This window comes from Rosa chinensis, chromosome 2, assembly GCF_002994745.2.
Source record: "Rosa chinensis cultivar Old Blush chromosome 2, RchiOBHm-V2, whole genome shotgun sequence".
Taxonomy (NCBI): Eukaryota; Viridiplantae; Streptophyta; class Magnoliopsida; order Rosales; family Rosaceae; genus Rosa; species Rosa chinensis.
In genome coordinates, this window is record NC_037089.1 from 52,914,990 (window position 1) to 52,936,268 (window position 21,279).

General features: G+C 37.0%; 3 protein-coding genes across 3 annotated transcripts; 1 reads left to right on the plus strand and 2 right to left on the minus strand.

The window, feature by feature from the left end:
- The first annotated feature begins 6,118 nt into the window (after positions 1 to 6,118).
- Positions 6,119 to 6,615, plus strand: LOC112184518 (beta-glucuronosyltransferase GlcAT14C-like). Its single transcript, XM_024322786.1, has 2 exons — positions 6,119 to 6,368; positions 6,422 to 6,615. The coding sequence occupies exons 1-2, from the start codon at positions 6,119 to 6,121 to the stop codon at positions 6,613 to 6,615; spliced, it is 444 nt and encodes a 147-aa protein (XP_024178554.1).
- A 2,521-nt stretch (positions 6,616 to 9,136) lies between these two features.
- Positions 9,137 to 11,184, minus strand: LOC112189723. The gene is made up of 3 exons (XM_024329076.2): positions 10,415 to 11,184; positions 10,073 to 10,245; positions 9,137 to 9,543 (listed from the first exon to the last, which is right to left on the minus strand). The coding sequence occupies exons 1-3, from the start codon at positions 11,051 to 11,053 to the stop codon at positions 9,378 to 9,380; spliced, it is 978 nt and encodes a 325-aa protein (XP_024184844.1). The 5' UTR covers positions 11,054 to 11,184; the 3' UTR covers positions 9,137 to 9,377.
- Positions 11,185 to 15,968: 4,784 nt separating this feature from the next.
- On the minus strand, positions 15,969 to 20,490 carry LOC112187453. The gene is made up of 2 exons (XM_024326243.2): positions 20,245 to 20,490; positions 15,969 to 16,414 (listed from the first exon to the last, which is right to left on the minus strand). Exons 1-2 carry the CDS (start codon positions 20,456 to 20,458, stop codon positions 16,275 to 16,277), a joined length of 354 nt encoding a protein of 117 aa, XP_024182011.1. The 5' UTR covers positions 20,459 to 20,490; the 3' UTR covers positions 15,969 to 16,274.
- Between the last annotated feature and the right edge of the window lie 789 nt (positions 20,491 to 21,279).

Sequence of the window (21,279 nt, forward strand, 5' to 3'; positions counted from 1 at the left end):
CAACTGCAAAAAGTCCTAGATCCAGCCCACCCCCAACGATCCCTTCCCATCTCCATATCTTCCCCTCCAAAGCAGCCACCTCCTTGGACCAAAAGAAATGGAAAGAGACTTCTTCCGATCTCCAAGCATCAGACTTGCCCAAGCAACAAGGATCCCGTCCGACCGTACACATCATACACAGGCGAAGACGCGGCGCCACGGTGCAGCCGGACATGAGTGAAGGCGGCGAAGAGTTTCCTAGGGTTCCAGCGTGTAGGGCGCGTAAAAGGTTTGGATTTTTTTTATCAGCTTCTCATAAACCCACCAAACTCTACATTTTGGTACTATTGAAACTTTATTTTTATTTTTAGGCTAAATACTGGTTACTACCTTGTAATTTAGGTTCAAAATCAATTCAGTCCTTGAACTTTCAATTTCATCAAAAACACCCTTGCGTTATCAAATCTCCGTCTAATAGGTCATTTCGTCAATCATCCGTCAATTAGAGCTGTTAACTCTCTAACGAACCATGCCATGTCAGATCAGGTGGGCCCCACCTAATCAGGAAAAATTCTGAAATTACACCTCCAAAATCATTTGTGAAAATCCAATTCGGATTCGTCTCTATCAGCAAACCGTAAGGCTTTCTCTGAGCTAACAGCCATGGCGATGAAGCTCCTGCTCACAACGCTTGTAACGTCCAGAACCTAAATTTACCAGTTTACTAGTCGTTCGATGGGTAAACGACATTTACATTTACTTTCTGGCTCCGTTTCGATATTTTAGAGGGCCCTAAAAGTTGACTTTTTATTCGGGTCAAAATTTGAGAAAATTTTCTTCATGAAAGTTGTAGAGGACGTTAAATCGAGCGCGTGCATGTGTGGTACGTAAAAATCGGAGTTCGTATGCAAAAGTTATAAGTAGGGCTGCCACTTGGTTTGGTAATTACTAAACCGACCGAATACCAACCGATGTTTTAGGTTCGGTAAACCGACGTTTTGGTAACCGAGACTGATAATTAATACCGAAATCGAAAATTACAGAAAAAGTTGGTTTGGTTTTGGTAAATACCGAATCTACCGATTATTTAAATATTATATTTATATACTACAGTTTTCAATGCACATACATGTATATTAAGAAATAAACATAAAAACTTTTATAATAGTATGAACATTCTACATATACTATATTAATAGTACATGTATTTTAAGTAACCTAGTCAAAGATGGTTAAATAACCTAGTTTTATTGAAAATTGCTAAAACTTGATGTCATATATACAAAAGAAAGCTATAATCAATAGATGAATACAAAGTTTATGATTATAAAATTCAAAAACCTAGTTTTGTTCATTCTAATTTATATTATAAAGAATTAGTTGTTTTAAAGTTGGTAATACCGAAAACCGAAATACCGGATTTGGTAGATATAATTAAAAACCGAAAATTTTGGTTAGTAATTGGTAGCTCAGTTTTGAAACCGAAAGCTTTGGTTTTGAAGTTGGTAATACCTATAACCAATTCGAACCGACCGAGTGACAGCCCTAGTTATAAGCGAAATATAAAAATTACTGTTTATGATAGATTTGTATAAATTTGAAAAGTTATTGTGGCCGGGTAACTTTTCTTTCTTTTCTCTCTCCTTCCCCCGTGCTCTATCTGTCTCTCTTCTGCAACTCTCTCTTCCACCACCTCTAGGCCACCAAATGGCGAGCTGTGAGCATCGATAGACTCGTCTCCTCCTCCTTAACACGCATGTGGGAGTTGTTTACGGTGATTTGGCCAGAAATGTAGAGATCGAAGCCAACATTTTTACTGTAGCGAATTGGTCAACGCCGATTTCCGGCCACCTCCAGTCATAAACTCAGGTCCATTAGAAGCGCCTTGAGCCACTCTTCATGCTCGCCAAGTTTCATAACCCAGATCGAAGCACAGAGGAAGAAAGCATAATTGGAAAATTTCACTGTACTTCGGAGTGCTTAATTGTTCGGCCACTTCAAGGTATTTTCTGACTTTGTCACAGTTGAGAAAGTTATTGGAAATGTTGAGATGATGCTGTGGATGAAATTTGATGGCCGGAGGAGGAGTTGGCCGCGCACATGAACAGTGTCGCCGCATGAATAGTGCAACGGGTAACTAGTACGGTGTATGAACAGTGATTTATATTCTGCTTTTTTAGCTAGTTAAATCCTATATTTGTTGTAGAGTTTGTAAATGTGATTTTGGAGTGATTTGTTATGGATTAGGAATTTCTGAAGTTTAGTGAGACGGGTGTCGATTATGGGAATCCGACCTTCATATTTTCCCTTGTTTCCGCTTTGGAATACTTAATCGATGAATTGGTAATAGTGGTAAAGTTTGGATTGAATCCAAGAAGAAGTGGATTGGTGATTTCTGAGGATATGATGTGGGAATGGTATTTAATTTCCGGATTGTTATTCACGAATTATAATTGTGTACAGGACGACGTACCGAGCTACTGCTCGACGAAGGAAACCGTTTGTGTGGTCGCCTAAATAGTACAGTGAGTGGACATTTTTTTTAAATTAAATGTGCATGCAGTATATTATTATTTTCCGATTGAAGTTTAATTTATTATTTGAATTATTGAGTATTATGATTTTATGAGCTTGATTTCTTGAGATTTGTTATGCTCTATGAGTTATGGGATTTTTAGTGGATTTCCTTCCCGAGGGCTTTCAATAGATTTTCAAGCTAATTATTTATGAGTTATTGAGTTGGGAAATGATTTTTGGGAAGTGACTGATTCAGAAAATATTATGAGAATTATTGATTTCGAATATCAGTTTTTATGATGATATACGAGTACGAAGGATTTAGCAAATATTTGAGCATGATTGAATTATCGAGATTTATTGAGTATTGAGCTCCGCACTTATCAGCCTTGAATTAGATTGAGATTTCTTTCCGAAATCATTTATTGATTTACAGAGTATTTGATTTATGCTTTCGAGGATTTATTGAGATATTGAAATTTGAGTTAGCGAGATAATCCTGAGTTATGCTTTCGGTGAATTTTTAATGTTTTATTGAAGTAACAGCGAGTTTCTTTCCGAAAGCAAGTAATTGAAAGAGGTTGTCTCCAGTTTATTGAGGAGGCTATTCAGTTTATTGAGGAGGTTATCTTCGGCGCATGCGTATATTACCTAGTTGGCAGTCCCTTCTAGGTAATAGTCTGGTTGGCAGTCCCTTCCAGATTAATCCCGATTGGCAGTCTCTTCTGATGCGTCACCTGGTTGGCAGTCCCTTCCTGATGAGATGAGATAGTTAGTTAGCAGTCCCTTCTAACTACCTGTGGCTAGTTGGCAGTCCCTTCTACCCACCACTTCATATTCCGGTTGGCAGTCCCTTCCGATGCGTCACCTGGTTGGCAGTCCCTTCCAGATGACATGAGGTAGTTAGTTAGCAGTCCCTTCTAACTACCTGTGGCTAGTTAGCAATCATTTCTACCCACTGCCTCCTATTCCGGTTGGCAGTCCATTCCGATGCGTCATCTGGGTGACAGTCCCTCCTAGATGGCATGAGATGACTAGACAACAGTCCTTCCTAATCATCAAACGAGTCTCTTGAAAATGATATTTTTCTAAGGATTGAGGATGAGATTTTAAGAGATTGCAAGATGTTCTATTTTTACGTGATTAGGATTGCAGTAAAGATGATGATTAAAAGTATTTCCAATATTGTTACTGCATGCTAGGTTTTAGAGAATAACTTGGGAAAACATTAAGTTTTACTTATTCATTCGAAATTATTTATTTTTCGTCCACTCACTCTAACGGATTTTAAATGTTTTCCCCTGGGCCCTTCGGTTTTAAATGCCCAGTTTGCAGGGCAGTTTAGCTTCAGGTTGAGCTTACATGGGGTTAAGGCATAGCTGTCATAGCTTCCGCATTATAAAAGTATCGGTCCTTTATCTTATATTTTATCATCTTGTACGCCTGTATATTAGATTGCTCTGATAACCCAGGATATTAATATTCTTAAGTTCAGAATTGTTTGTGAAAAGGGAGATGTTGTGATACGGGAAGCAAGGTGGCTCCAGAAAATTAATGGTGCATTATTTTAGAAGTGTAAATGTCTTTCTACAGGTTTTCGGGTACTCCACTTTTAGAGGGAGTTCTACCAAATTTTTGGTAGAATTTCTTTTGAGGTGGGCCCCGCAGGGCCTCTTTGGATTTCAAGGTGAAATCTGGGGCGGGTCCTGTCAGTGTTGGCCCACCGCCGGTCGGTCAAGACCTCGCCGGTGGTGACCCAAGCTGTCTTATCCAACTCCTCCTTACCCGTCGTCGCATCCTCGCTATCATCCCCACCGCCCAGGCCTCCTCCGCAGATTGCCATGGTCTAAGATCGCCTCGGCAAGGATATCAAATTGAAGATCCAGAGGCTTGAAAACCCTGACCCGAGGTTCCTCAAGTACAAGACGCCCCACCTGACCCTGACGAACCCCTCGCACCTTCTCATTGCCCTAGAGAACGACGAGAACAGCAGCATGGCCCAAAGGAACATGGTTAACTCTCCAAAAGAACCCCCATTTCATATGCATCATTAATTGCCTTCACCATTCCATCCCGAGCATGATCATTGCCAATGCTTCTGAGATCAACAATTGGGATTTGAAGTTTGACACCATTTTCTGGTGCTGTGTTCTTTATAGTCTCCTGTGGGTGGATGAAGATTCTGGAAATCTTGGCCATGCTGGAGTCTGAGAGCCCTTTGCCATCGATTTTTAGCTAATCAAAGGCACACGGTTCTTTTTCTTTTTCTACCATGTAGCCTGCATCTCCCATCTTAACTTTGTTGGTTATCTAAGATGTTTCGTTGGATCTACTTGGAAATGGTGCTGCCATATTTATAATATAAATATAATCAAGAAGAGCGTGCTTGAATTGGAAATGTGATTTTAGATTTAGATTTCCATAAACCCCAAGGGAGAGCAAGATTATATGGGGCAATCTGGTTTGGTCACCAAAATGGATACATAATTGAGGCATGGGGTTTATTTGGTTGTGTGGACGGCGCTGGATTTGGAGGTACATCTTTTTGGAATTTTGCTTGATAGGTGGGGCCAACATGATCTGACTGGTATCCCTTGTGAGTGAGATAATGGCTCTAATTAATGGAATGACCTATTAGACGAAATTTGATAACGCAATGGTGTCTTTGATGAAATCGAAAGTTTAAGCACTGAATTGATTTCAGACCTAAATTACAAAATAATAACCAGTATTTAGCCCTTTATTTTTCGATGAAAGATACAAAGCAACTGCTACAAAATAACACTTCTAGAACAGCCTAATGGAGCGATATCAAGATGAAAGGTACCTATTGAGAATTATCAAGCAAAGTGTGGGGCATTCATTATGATAATTTAAAGAATTGTGAGCATCCACTGGGTCCCGAGAAGCAAAATCCTCAGGTAAGAAATGTTATCATGAAGAAGCATCTCTTGATAACCTCAATCAAAGGTCAACTGCACAACACCACTGAGTTAGTAGTTTTATATAATATTCGCAAATTGCAATTAGCTTGTACAAATAATAATCTTTGTATATGAAAAATTATGAAACTATGTGTTGATCGCAAATCCAGCGGCACCCCAATTTAATGGTTTTCATGGTACTAACTAGCGGCTCTCTATTTTATATATATATATATATATATATATATGGGTTTTTTACTTTAACAGTGTCTGAACTCTTCGAGGACTTTTAAAATGATATCTGAACTTTCAAAGTTGTCAATGTGATACCTGGACACAAGTTTTCTTATCAACGGCATACCTGCGTCCAAATTTCGTTACGGCTCCGTTAAATATGAGCACGTGACGCTCATGTGACTGGAGTTTGAAGGATAAAATTGTCATTTGACTCTAACTTATTATTAAAAATAAAATAAAAAGAAAATTTGAAATTTTTCTCAGCCTCTCCTCCTCCAACAAAAAAAATAAAAAAAATAAATCTAAATGCAGACTCGCCTCTTCCTCGACTACACGAAGAAGATGACGACGAATCCTCAAGCTCTCAGCCCCACCTCCTCCATCACCGCCACCACCCAAACCCTAGATGACTACTCCTCCTCCAACTACACCACCATATCCCCGGAATCAACCTAAACCCGATGATTGGATATTATCTTCGGCGAGGCTGCTCATCCTTTTGGTATCGAACTCCTGAAACAACCGGCCACAATTGGCGTCAATGGCTCATCATTCTAACTGCAACCTCCGCCCTCCTCCTCCTCGCTCTCATAGCCCTAACCATAACCAACTCCAAGTACTCCTCCTCCGCCGGCCCCGACTTCCCCTACGACCACCGCCGATTCCCTAATCCCGACCAGTATTTCGTCAACAGCGACAACGAGAACTACGGTCTAAGGCTCCGCAGACTCCCGAGATTCGCTACCTGATTACCGATTCTAAAGGTGACGGCCCTCAGCTGACGCGGCTGCTTCAGGCAGCATACCACTCGAGAAATTACTACTTGCCCCACCTCTATCTGGAAGCTTCCGACGCCGAGAGGCTCGAGCGCGCCAAATACGTCAAGTCGGAGAGTGTGATGAACGCGTTTCGGAAGGCGATGGTGGTTGGAACCGCTGATTTGGTGACCGAATTCTGATTTCTGGAGAAGCTCAAAGCCGGAAAAGTCGTCCGGATTCAAAGATTGGGAATCGGAAATCGGGGATTTTGGGAACGAGTTTGATTTTGATTTCAAATTTGATCGAATCAGTAGAAACCGTCCAAGATGGATTCCGAGTTCTGGACCTCCCGCCTCGCCGTCGCGAAACTTCAGTACACGTTGCAGCACCATCACCAGAACCTGCATCTCCGATTAAATTAGTTAGGTTCCCTTAGATCAGCTGGAGATCAAACTTGGGCTTCTTGGGTTTGAGGCCAGGTTCTCACCAGAACCTGCAGGGTGAGGTCTTGATGATTCAGATTAGGAGGAAGAAGAAGTCGAAAATGAAGAAGAAGAAAGAAAGGCAAAAAAAATGTCATAAAAAAAAAGAAAGGCAAAAAAAAAAAAAAAAAAGCTTTTGAGGGTAAATTAATATTTTTACCCTCATTAAGTGACTCACGTGCGTCACACGTGCAAAATTTAACGGAGCCGTAACGAAATTTGGACGCAGGTATGCCGTTGATAAGAAAACTTGAGTCCAGGTATCACATTGACAACTTTGAAAGTTCAGGTATCATTTTAAAAGTCCTCGAAGAGTTCAGACACTGTTGAAGTAAAAAGGGGCTTTCATTAGTGGATTTCTTTTTTTAATTATCCTAAATGATTTTTTGTGGGACCTATTTTTTTTATTATATATCGGTATCTCAATCGTTCACTTCTTAGGACTCTATGAATAGATCACTTCTACAAATTTTCAACCAAATTGGTTACCGTTGATGTATCAAATTATATTAAATCAATCGATGAATCAAATCTGTCAAACTTAAACCATTCATGTTTATAATCATGAAACACAGTTTTAAAAATAATAATAATAAAACCCCTTTAGCCCACCACATCTTTATACAGTTTGGAATGCCTTAATAATTATCAATTTGGTTAAAAATTTATAGAATTGATCATTCATTAGGCCCAACTGAACAATAGAGATGTTAAAAATGATTGAAAAGTTAATCAAATAATCAAGCACTTTTTTTTTTAGAATGCAAATAATCAATCACTTAAGATGGTCAAAATGAGGGATCCCTCGCTAACATAGCCCCTTATATGTAGAGCCTTTCCGCTAAGGGATTCCCTTATGTTATTCTAAAGGATTCTTTGTAGGACCCACTTTTTGATCATATATCAGCAGCTCAACCGTTCAGTTATTAAGACATCATGAATGAATCACTTGGCAATCCCTAAACCCTAAAATAATCAATCCCTAAACCCTAAATGTTTATTCGATAATGGGACTATATCACATGAGCTGCGACACGAAATATAGGTGGAATTAAACAATATAAGTCACCTAACATTTCCCAATCCAAAATAATTGAAGCTAAGGTCATGTTGAACAATTTCTCCACTGTGTAATGTATATTAGTATATGGGGAGTGAAATCCACACTCTATTTTACAATCCACAATTTTTTTCCCCCTCTATTTGATTGAAATTCTTATAAAAAGACAAAAACTAAGTTATTAAAGATAAAATTTAAATTACTAAAAAGAGAAATATGGAATATGAATTGTAAATAGGGAGTGTGAATATATCTTTAATAGTAATTAAATTTTTTCTTTCTCTCTTTATATAAACCTATTGATTTTTCTGCCATGCAAAGACAAAAAAAATATGGGCCACCCACTAGTGGGCAGAAGTCTTTAAAGCTAATTAGAGCACTAAACAGCCAGTCTATGATTTAAGAACACACTAGTTTAGAATGCAAGATAATGAGAAAAGGTCCGAAGTTTTGAATCATTCTGAGTTTCTGACCAAACAGCACAAAGTATGGCTGAGTAATGACTTTCTAATTTCCGAAGCCTGCCCCATACACAATAATTAGCTAGAGATCCAATAGAAAAAACAAATAAACAGAGACAATTACAAAAGTAAATGAATCAATCAATGGAAAAAGACATCAAGTTATCACCAACAAAGGCAAGACAAAGATGTATTCATCAGCGGACCCATGCACAGACTACACAGAACATCACAAACCACAGAGATGGAATATATGTGAAACATCCGGGGAAAGGAAATAAATTTTTGTCATAGAAAAAAAAGGAAATAGATTATTTTGATGAACTATTCTTTGATATTTTTTCAGAGTCACAATCTTCCTCCACATCTTTCTTTCTCTCTCACTTTCATTTCCCTAAATTAAAGGTGAAGAAAGTATTGAAAATCATATCAATTCAGGCATTGAAAATACATCATAAAGATTTCTGCTGGCATAGGGAGAACTGAGAAGGAACACCAGATTTTTCCTTCAAAAAAATCTTGTTTACCATTACCACTAGCATTTCTTCCCCCTTAGGCAACTGATCTTGATATTATGTCATATTATAACAGCAATGTCAATGTGATGGGACTCTGCTTTTCTCATAGAGCATTTTGTAGTGTCCTGGACTAATTCAATGATTTTTGTTCAATGTTAAGGAGAACAAGAAAAATTATCGATTGAATTAGAGACAAAGCCTAATTGCATAAAACTCAATTTCACTAATACAGAAGTCCAAAAAGTCCCCCCAAGTCTTCTCTTATTCTGGATGAAGCTTATTAACAGAAAGTTACAGTCAAAAGGATGAGCACAGCAACAGACATAGGTAAGTAAGGAACAAGACATGAACGGTAGATATCATATATCCGGTAATATGTTATTTCAACTATTTTACATGTCACAGCTAGTATGTTATTTATCTCAGATGATGAAGAGTTGTTTAAGAAGCTGCAGTTATAGGAGATTGCTGATGAGCTCCGTGGTAGAAATTGGATGAAGATGTGTGGCTTTGATCAGTTCCATGTTGAAGCCTTTCATTTCCTTCATCTTCTTCTTCATCTTCTTCAGCATCCCACAGGAATCGAGCATACGAAGCCAGGACATAACTGCAGAAAAAAGAGAAGAATTAATTGATCAGCCCATGGAAAACGATAATCCCAATGCCAAAAGTTAAGCCAAGTCCCTAAAACAATCTCTATATCTAAATAGAATCTCTTGAAATACTCCAATTACTAGTGTGTGAAACTTGATCAAAAGCATGTTGATTTATGAGCTGAACAAATCTAAAGTCGAGTATGATCAAACTACAGCAAATCTGCACATACTAGACCACAATTGCAAGATACTATACACGTGCATGTAGTGTATCTGCAAGCCTGCAACAACCCAAGGACTCATCCAAAAGTGCTAATAAAAGTTAACTTTGGACTCTAGGTCTTGTTTGATCAGACTAGCGTATCACTGATTCGCAGCTGTGGGATTCGCAATTTGATCAGGCATGACTATTACAACCAAACCAAGATAAGGAACTAAATATGGTGAAGTGCAATAAGAGCTGTAACTAGTACAAACCGCAACAATTATGCATCCAAATATGAACAAAAAAAATTGATAAAACAGGATTTCATTCCTTACCTATCATCTGGGGAAGCTTTAACAGCTTGATCAAAATAATTCTCAGCTCGTTGAGCATCCTTCTGTGTGTTCCATATGAGAGCAGCATATGTTGATAAAACATCGCCATCATTCGGATTAGCCAAAATTGCTCTCTCACAGTACTCCTCCGCTTTATCATGGTCTCCTCGGACCTATTCACATCATTAACAATCAGAACATCCCAAATTGAATCAAAGATGAAAGTACTCAACTAAAACATACAACATATACGAAAATCTACCCCTCCTGTTACATTTCTGAGTAACCAAACTATAATCCAAGAAAGTGGGAAACTAAGTGTCATTTGGTAAAAAAACTTGCCTCTTTTAGAAACTTTGCATAGTTGCTAAGTAAGAGTGGATTGCTGGGGTCTGCTTGAATCATTTTCTGGTAATAAGCATCAGTATTATTAATCTCATGGTTATCGTTCCTCTCAGAGAAGCCAGACTCATCTCCACCGTCAGATCCTTTCCTCCCTCCACCACCACCACAGATCTTACCGCCATTGTTTCCCACACCACCACCCAACGTCAGTGTCTGCAGCGCACACTCTTTCTTCCCTGCACCGCAAGCTTCATCATCCACCAGTTTCTCACCCAATCCAGAGCTTGAAAACAGCCTTTGGGTTGAAGAAGATGATGATGATGATGATATGGTAATGGGTTCTAGTTCCTCTTCTTGTTCCATACCTTCTTTGGCTCTGTTTTTAGATTGCTTTCTCTTGATTTGAGGTATGGGGGTTTTCTTTTGGGGCTTAACTGGCGAGGTTTGTTGGTCTGATTCGACTAGGAATTGGGTTGCTTTCTTTGTTGGGTCCAAGGTGAGGGTGTGGAGAGAAGATGATAAGTTGACTGACTTGGTTCGAGGAAGATTGAGAACTGGCTCTGGCTCTAGTTGGGGGTCTTTGGAGTGGGAGAGCCATGAGTTCAAGATTGGTGTTGAAGAGCTCCTTAGAAGCATGGTTATGGGTTTACCAAAAGATGGAACTGAAAAAAGGAAGGTTGTTCCAGGTATATATATATATAAGAGAAATGAGAGGAGAAGTGCTGGTTAGTGAGATGGGAGGAGAAGAAAACCTCCCTCTCTTGGAATGGTATACTGTTTAAGTCGGGGTTTATGATATTTCTATACCACAATACTTTTCCATTATAAACAAATATCGTAATTAATTTGGCATTTTATGCTTTTACTAAAATTTTAGCACCGGGTCCAACAGGTACAACCAAGGGCGTAGCTACACATGAACTCCGTTAGGTTACAGCGCTCCTCAAATTTTGAAAAAATATTAATTTATAGCTTAATTTTAGTTTAAAAAATTAAATATTAAAAAGTAACCCACTTTAAATTTCTAAATTAGTCCATATGTTAATTTTTTTCGGTCATATCTATGTTATTTCTTTGCTTGAAATATTTGATTGTGTTTTATTTTCTATTATGCTTTAAGAGATATATTCGCATAAAAATCTTGCTTTTTTTAGGTAAATTAGGTCAGAATAAGAGTTGGCTGAGAATTATGGTACAAATTCAATAATTAAATATTTTTGGTTTTATTCAAGAGCACAAGATAAAATTTGAGTAGATATGTTCTTTTGTCTTAAACTTTTGTTATTGAATTTCTATCAAATGTTATAATGTTGATTTTTTTGGATCAGTTAGCTATTTGATTATTTAATATGTAATTAATATATGATGTGGTTTAATTTAAGGAAAGAATAAAACATGTCACTAGTAAAACTTTGGAAAAAAATAATAATTTAAAGCATTAGTAAACTTTTATTAAATTTTTTTTTAGCCCACCACCCTATTTTAAAATCCTAACTCCGCCATTGGGTACAACTAAGGGCAACTCTAACAAGTAACGACACAATCATTTCACTCGGTCGAATCTCCATGTTTTATTTTATTACGGATATTGGAGTTTAAGAAGTTTTTAGCATACGGCGTACAATCTGAAAAGAGGATGTCTAAAAATAAAAAGTATGAAATTTTTTGCCAGAAGTTTTGATACTTTAGATTTACATAAAAACTTTAAATTCTTTATAAATATGGGTATGTAAAAGATAATTTTGAGGAAATAGCATATATAGCTTAAATAAAGGTAAAGCCAAATTATGGAAGTATTGACAGAAATTCCGGTTGTCTCAAATAAATGTAAACTTTTACTTTTTACCAATTAGAATTTCATTGTCCGGGCTAAAGCGGTTTTGTTGTCTCGACAATAAAACTATATAATTGGTGTAGAGATGTTGAAGCGATCAACAATTACTGTATTGAGACTAGAAAGCTTGCGACCTAACTTGGTCATAACTCTCTTGTTCAATGTCGAATTCGGCCCAATCACAAGGATCACATATCAAAGTTTGAAACAGACACATTATTGATATCAACTGTGGTGAAATTACACATAACTCATGGCTGTTAATGAATTGGGTCGTGTAAAAATATTAAACGTGTCATCTACTCAGACTCAACCTATTTAGTAATAATATCGAGTGTAAACCTAAACCTAAACCTAACCTATTTATGAAATTATTAACATGTCGTGACCTGTCTTAACTTATATAATAAAGGGAAAAATATCACTTTGGTCATCGAACTATGGCTCGCTCGACACTTTGGTCATCCAACTTTTAAAAACTTCATTTTGGTCATCGAACTATATCACCGTATATCACTTTGGTCATTCCGTCAGTTTTCTCCGTTTTCTCTGTTAACTCCATGGGTATTTTGGAGATGAAATGTTTTACCCGCCATTTTTATAACTTAATCTAATTTTCCCCGCCTAAGCATAAAACTCCATCCAATTTTGCCAACTTTTCCTTCCTTTTATTCATGCATTCATCATCAATAATCAAAGCATGCAACAAAGAAAAATAATCGAGTCAGAGAATGATTCAAAGTGAGGGAATATAATAGGAAGAAAAATATTAATTTAATAAATTGAGGAATTATAAAAGGAGGGAAAAGTTGGCAAAATTGGTTAAAGTTTTATGTTTAGGCGGGAAAAGTTGGATTAAGTTATAAAAATGGCGAGTAAACCTTTAAATCTCCAAAATACCATTGGAGTTAACAGAGAAAACAGACAGAATGACCAAAGTGATATGTGATGATATAGTTCGATGACCAAAATGAAATTTTTAAAAGTTGGATGACCAAAGTGTCGAGCGAGCCATAGTTCGATGACCAAAGTGATATTTCTGCCTATAATAAATATCTCATGTCAGGTTAAATTTGATTACCCTTTCAAATCATATACATCCACTTTAGATGTTCAACTTAAAAAGATGCATAAAATTATGAAATAATAGTATAATACTTTACCACTTGACCATATTTGAGAGATACAACTCCTAACTACATTTAAAATTGCTTAGTTTTAGTAGGCCCTGCTTGTATAGGATATACAACCCAACTTAATCTCTTTAAATAAATAAAAAAAGGTCATACGAATGAATCCTTACAAGCTGACATGTAAATTGTTTATTTTTAAATTATATAGCTTAAATTTATTTTACTTCGTATAAGTTCAAATCGTATTATGAGTATTATCGAATCGTTTCACAATTGACCATCCCTACCTCTACTATGTAATTTAGCTATATAACTATATAAAAATGTGAAGAAACCAGAAGTGAAAGAATGAAAGGATCCTCTACTTACTACAACCGTAGCCAAGCCAAATCCTTGGCGGAAAAACCCAAAACGAGAGGGAGTGAAACTGGAGTCTATCATACCATGAACTCCTATCATACCATGAGTAGCAATTTGGCAATTTGCATCCAAGTGGTAGGCGACAAATGTACAGCTGCTTATGTGAGTTGATGGCAGTGTGTTGCGATGTCGACACCGTATAAGCGCACGGCCGTTGGCCAAAGTACACTAAGCTTCTACCACCTCTGCGCAGCCAACACCTTGAATCCATTCTTCACGTGACGGTAGGCACTCACCACCGCCGTTTTATATGATATCGCTTTCTGCTTTAGCCTTGCTCTGGTTGGCTGGTTGGACAGTCCATGTCTCTCACTTTTGGAAACTGAGCATTTCTACTGTTGTACATCACACGCTGTCGTCTTACCCTGGTTTCCGTCTCAATCTATCTCCCCCTTCCTTGTTGTGCAAGATTGAATGGGATTGGTGGAATGCTCTTGGCTAAAAGAAGGATGAATTATTGAGAGCATTGTTTTGTTACATTGTAGCCAAGGATGGTAGAGGATGACTTATGGGTGATTTTCCTTTGTGTTAGTGTTACTGTTATCAGAAATGAGAAATAATACACAAGACGAGTCCATGGATTTTTAGTAAAAGCTTGTGTTTTGTTGGATGATTTCATGATTTCTATCACCACCTACACAAAAAGTTCATCCCACTCAATTCAGTCCTTTCTCAGTCTAGCGACACCAATTGTACGTGTCGCAAAATCAAGGTTCATTGGAGGAATGGAAATGACAACAGGAATGAAAACTCTTTTCGCATAATAATAAAATAAAATAAAAAAATCAAACATAAACCCTGTGTCCAAGTCTAGAATACCTTGCTGGAGCTTACCCCCACTTGTAATTTAAGAAACCCATTGCATTATCTGGTGCTCACTCTGATTCTCATGGATAGAGCCAAAGAATAGAATGGTCATTGATTAAAATGATATGATTCGATCATCCCAACTAAATATCACATAAAAGTTACTATCTCAGTGAAAGATAAGTTCTAGTGTTATTGCTCTCTTATTGAATATCTGTGAGTTCCTATTTGAACAGATACAAATGGCAAATCAACATCAAACAGGTACACGCACGTCCCTTCAGATTGTTCTAGAGAGTAGTCAGTAAGATATAATTCCAATCCAAATTCTAACCACAGCAATCACTCAACATACAATGCACCAAGTAAAAAGTTATAACTGAGCCCAGAATGTAACCACAGCATCAGCAATCACTCAGTATACCATACGCATTGAAAGGCAGTACATTGCAGCAGTCAGCAGAGGCATAACAGTAAATGTCGAATACAACTTCTTTGCTATTTAAAGTGCAGACATGACCGTGGTTGATAACAAACCAATGTTCACCAGGGACTCTTTATTTGGTTACCTGTCATGTTCTGCTGGCCACATTTCTATTTTTGGTACCAACTATCCACTACTAACTGGAGTACTATACAAAACTACAGCTATGAGTCTAGTCTAGGACATGATTGAATCCAATGAGCACATGATGCCAGATCGAACACTTTCCAAGCTTACTTCACAACTGTAATGAGATTCTCAAATTTGTACTACTCCAGTAATCCACGTAGCAAGACTATCATACATTTCAGTTTTTCAAGGCAACTAGTGCTATCCCATCTTAACTGTCCTACTTGCAACCCTTATAGCCTGTTCTTAGAATGTCTTCAAGTTCATACCATGAAAGTAATCAAATAGAAGTTTGAAGCAACATAGTTCAGTTCATAAGCATTAATCACTACAGAAAATAGATGTAGAGGATGCAAATTCGTAACAATATAAGCTTTGAAAGTAATCAAATAGAAGTTTGAAGCAACATAGTTCAGTTCATAAGCATTAATCACTACAGAAAATAGATGTAGAGGACGCAAACTCTTAACAATATAAGCTTTGCGCTCAAAGTTAATTCAAAATTACTAAAAGGACAAACAAGCATGATTCAAACCACACATCCCATCCCTAGATACCTGTGGTTGATAGAAATTCACAATGGAATTTCAACAGAACTTCAAGAATTTTCTAAAGAAACATGCTATTAGGAGTTGGCCAATCTATATATTTAGAAGCAGTACACGTGATGCTCATGGAGTAGGGAGTTATTGTAGTGTAGGTTGCAAAGGGTGACAGAATAGTGTGTGAGAGAAAGAAAGTGGGTGGTTAGGAATTGAACATTAATTATGTCAATTTTATGCAAAACAGCATACTTGACCAGTTTTCTCATTGTAGGTTTAAAAAGGCTCATCCTTACGGTAGTGTAGATACCTATCATGTCTTAAACAAGAACTCACAAAAAGGCATATTAACCAAACAAGGACAAGTCAGTCATCCTTTACTAATTACATCATTTGATTATGTAATCTAGCCCGCTTGCACTATATTATCCAAGAAATCACTGCTTCAGTGCATATGCTAATCCTACCTGTCCAGACTATCATTATATACAAATAAATGCTTACTAGGTCATCTTCTAAATCGTGAGCCCTTGTTAGGTCTATCCCTGTCGTCCCATACAGAAGCCCAGAAGAACAGAGACATCCAAAAGAGAACAGCAAAGAAGATGTGCACTTTGTCCTGAAATTGGGACAAAGATCCAGCAAGACCTGTTTCAACAAAAAGGGTGAAAGAGGCCAGTGAGTAACAACGAGTCAGTTACATATCCCCAATTCCCCATGACATCTAACCATACATGCAATACATAAGTAGTTCTATGACAAAATGAGGACATGTTTAGCTTTGTGAGAAAAAATGAGAATATAGAAGCATGCAAATTATACATTATGCATTAGGAGAGGAAGGGATGAGCTGGGAGGTGAGACGTTATTCATGCTCAGATGGATTGGGGACTCCAACAGGATATTCATAGAACTACCTACTTTATTTGGAGCTACATAATAAGAAAACTTATTACTTAATGCGTGCATTTATTTTCATATAGCAGGCTCTCTTTTGTGCCCCTCACATGCATTGCCATCAGTGACTATTATACAAATGAAAGGATCTACCACCTGACGTCAAGTTTAAATGCTTACACATTTTGGACAAAAATCAGCATATGTTTCTCTAAAAATTATAACTTGATCAAATCATTTAGAACCTAAACTCATATAGAGCTAAACAAAAAATAACAGTAGAAAAACAGGCCCTGGTCTCGGACCCACAACCTGAACCCCTGACCCAGACACTTCTCACTCAACACAGGGCCAGCCCTCCAATTTAACATTCAATCTCCTTCTTCAGCGAGATTGTCTTAGGACTTCAGATGCCAACTTTATATCCTATCATTCTGTAATTCTTCGGTGATTCAAAATACCTCATCCAAATGCAAGATTACTGTATTAAGGATTTGGTACTTCCATTTCACCACTTGATAATATGAAAGCAAAAAAGGATAGTGCTAAGTATAGCAAATTCTATGTTAAACACATGAGATCAAAACCAATTCACCCATCTCTACAAATATCATGCAACAAATTAATACAGATAAAGGTGTCAAGACAATAAAGCTTGCATCAAAGAAATAAAGTTCAGGCAGCATCTTAGACTTGACAATTTAACCATAAATATGAAAAGTATTGCAGATAGCCATATAGAGGGAAAGAAGATATTAATCTACTGATTTACTTTACATCCAATATTTAGGCTTGAGCATTGAACCTGAAACATGCGAAGAGCTAAAACATGTGCGTTCATGCAACTATTGGTTTATTTATTTTTATCAGATTAGTCTTGTAAATAGAGAATGATTTTATTCTTAATTGAGATAATTTTATATCTTTGGATGTGTAGCATCATGCTTAGGAATTAGGATCTGGTTTAATACAGACTATATCAAAATTTTCAACATAACCCAAGCGGTTTCCATTTCCGGAAAGAACTTAATTTATATGCCATGGAGAATGCACAAGGAGTTCATTTCCATGGGCTTTTCCTGTAATCAGTACATCAATCTTTCAACAGTTACTGTCAAAAATTTCTGCAGTCACTCGCAGACATGGAAACCAGCTGTTTTGCTTCGTTTTCTTTTGGTGAAAATGATGGCCCAGCAGCCAGCTATTTTACCTTAAAATCAATTTCTATTGAAGACTTAGATTTTCCCCTCCAATGCTTCTAACCCTAACAACTGGGGTTTAATCATCTTTTTTACATCTTATAAGAAACAAGAATTTTATTGAAAGTCGAAAAGACAAGTACAAAACAAGATGAGAACAGCACCCAAACAAACAACCAAAGACCCGAAAAACAACAAACCATCAAACCTGAAGGAACAAACTGAAATTAACAATAATAAACAATGATGCACTCTTATGTATCCATCTTTACAAAAGACAAAGTATTGTATCCACTACTATTCGACGTCAAAGTTTTCCCTCAAAGAAACTATCAAAAGAAAAGATTTCCATGTATCCAAACCCAACGAAGTTCACACACTTCTAGCTATAGTATGCAGATTGACAAGTAGCAACAATATCTATGAGGAAGAATGTGATCACAGTACTAAAGATGCAAATATTATTTTATTGTCTCTTGCAAGTTGCAACACCACTTTGAAACAAGAAAGCAATGCTCTCCAAAATACTATAAATGACTGTAACCATATCAATATGAACAATATTTAAAGATTTGAGATTCTATTGTTACAATATAACATTAGCCTTGATTTTATTAGGTCATACACGAATTATGTTAACAGTAAAGTCAACATCTAGGATGTCCAACCTCAAAATTAGATGTACTAAACCACCCATACCGATATGAAGAATTCTTTTTCTTTTTTTTTAAATAAAGATTTAACATAGCATTGTTTGAAAATAACAGTTGCATCTTTCATTTTAATATTATGTTATACATGAGTTCTCTGATGCTATTGTTCCATACATTACAATCAATTCCTAGACCAAAACTTATTCCTGTTTCCCTATATTCTTTCAATTACATTGTCTCGGCTTATGTTGTGGTTCCAAATAGGGTTTTGAGGCATCACACCTAGGGTTAGGCTGCATTACACAAACATGGAGAGAAGCATAAGCTATCAATTTTATTAACTCAAATCTGTACCTGTAATAATACATCTATATAAAGAGAAGCTAAGCTAGTTCTAGAACAACTTGGTAAGATACTCTAATAAAATTCATATAATAAAGAACCTTCCTATTCTAAATTAAGAAGAATAAAAAAGAAATCCTAGTAGTAAAATCCTAATAATATCAACAAGGCCCATCATCGTCTAGAGGGCAGCAAATCAGGGCTTTGGCCCTGGAAGCTTTCATATGAAGCCTTGGATAAACCCTAGACGTCTTCCACTTATGTTCTTCACGAACATCTGTGTGTACAATATTTCTTTTTTACAAGTACAACGTGCATGTAGAGAATGCATAAATTTCTCATATTTCAACATGTGATTAGTACAAAGTTCCTCATCTATACATCGTCTAATAATTACCAAATGAAATACGTCCTACTATTAGACAATCTCTAGTGCTTAATTCCATTTTCTTTGTGCACTACCACAAGTGGCACACCAAAATGGAAACGGCAAATCCACTCTAACAGCAGTATGCAAATTTTTAAATGTCCTTTGGCATGTCAACAGCCCACGCATTGGAGAGAATCTCCTGCTAACACATAGCAATGGCATTGCATTAGAGATGCTCTTATCAAGCACCATTCTCCATTTCCTCTATAGATATTTGAATGTTGCATGCTACATCTTTACTATTAAGATAAACTTAACAAAGAGAAAGCGAAGGCAATGGTCAATGTACGTAGGAATGTTATTTTAGTTTGAAAATTGGTAGTATTTGAAGATGGATTATGAAAGAATGCGAGTTCATAACAATGGTGGTTTGAGGAATATTACTCGTAAAAGCATATATGACATTTTGATCATGCGATAGTATATCATTGACATGTCCATGTCCAAACCATTTGGAGAAACCCTTAAAGCTAGCTCCAATTTTCGGTGCAATGTTACACCCAAGCATGATTCCGGAGTATGTTCAATGGTTTATGCTATATGCTCATGTAAATGTTACAATGATGTGTTAACAATGAGTCAAAGACTAAACGTTACATATTAGCTTACTCACTCCATGTCATTTAGCATTTAATCTACCTTCTTACTAAGGTACCATCCTAAGAACCATATATTCAAGTGTCGAAAGAGTGAATTACAACACTTCAGAAATTTACTTTTTAACCCTCGACATTTACCTCATGCATACAAGCGCAGAAACCAGCTCAAAAAGCAGAGCACCACACACATAAATTTTTTTTTTTTTTTTTACAACAAACTTTAGTCTCTATAATGAAGATGTATAATTGAATTATAGAAACCTCCAATTTATCTAGCGTCTCATTTCCATGGGAATTGAAAATTCTGGAGTCTTTCTTACGGAGCTATTGATGAAAGAAATATTAGTATCATGAATACCTGAGAGCTGAGTCTGGTCAGATTCCGGAGGAGGCTGGGGCGGTCCTGAGTTGGCGGCGAGGCAACGGCCGGGATTGCGAGGAAGAGAACTCGATGACCGGCGGCGATGAAGCGGGAAGGGATTGGTGGAAGTAGGAAGAGGAAGAGGAGGAGGGGTGAAGTGATGACGGGTGAAGGAGAGTTTGAGGAAGAGAGTTGTTGCTGCTGCTGCCATTTTTGGTTACCGTGGAGGTTTTGTTTTCTGTTGATGCCGTGGAATACTTCGATTTATGCTTGTGGTTCTAATTCCATTCCTAGCTTGGGCTTTACAAAGTAAGTTGGGCTTTACTGAGGCCCACAAAAGAGTCGCAAATGATCTTCTTCTAACCGAAACATTAGGTCAAAGACTTGAACTTATCTTCTAAGATCTATTGATCGGGATGATGCGGCCGTGCCATATCACCGGCCTCATGAAATAGAATGCATACATAGAAATTTTTATAGGGGTAATTAACTTTTGCCCAAAAATCCTATGTATTGTTCCCAAATGCACCAAACTTTTCGTATCTTACTATTTGCTTAAGAAAAGACTAAAAAGGGAGTTCCTATGTGTTATCCTGAGTTTTAGAGCTTTTGTCTACCTTAAAAACTTTATTTTAAAGCAAGTTTGAAAACAAGACTAGCCTTCAACATACCCAAGTTTTTCTCCTAACGGCTTCCTGCCTAGCGGATACTTTAACAGGTGGAATCACTGCTGCTTGTCTTAATCTTGGTTTTAAAACTGATTTTTTCTGGTGAACAAAGCTTTTCAAACTTCAGATGCATATAGGAAGTGGATGGTGATGGATGGAAGACAAGGTTATGAGATAATGATAGATATAATGCAAACTGGATAGTGATAGATAAAGCTAATTAATTTTGCTACTTTTGACAAACATGGGTGGGTATTCTTTTATTTATTCAACAGAAATACATGCTAGAAATACAGAGCCTCATTCTTAGGCTGTTTAGTTATCCATAAGAATGAAAAACAGGTACTTACTTGTAATGAAAGCA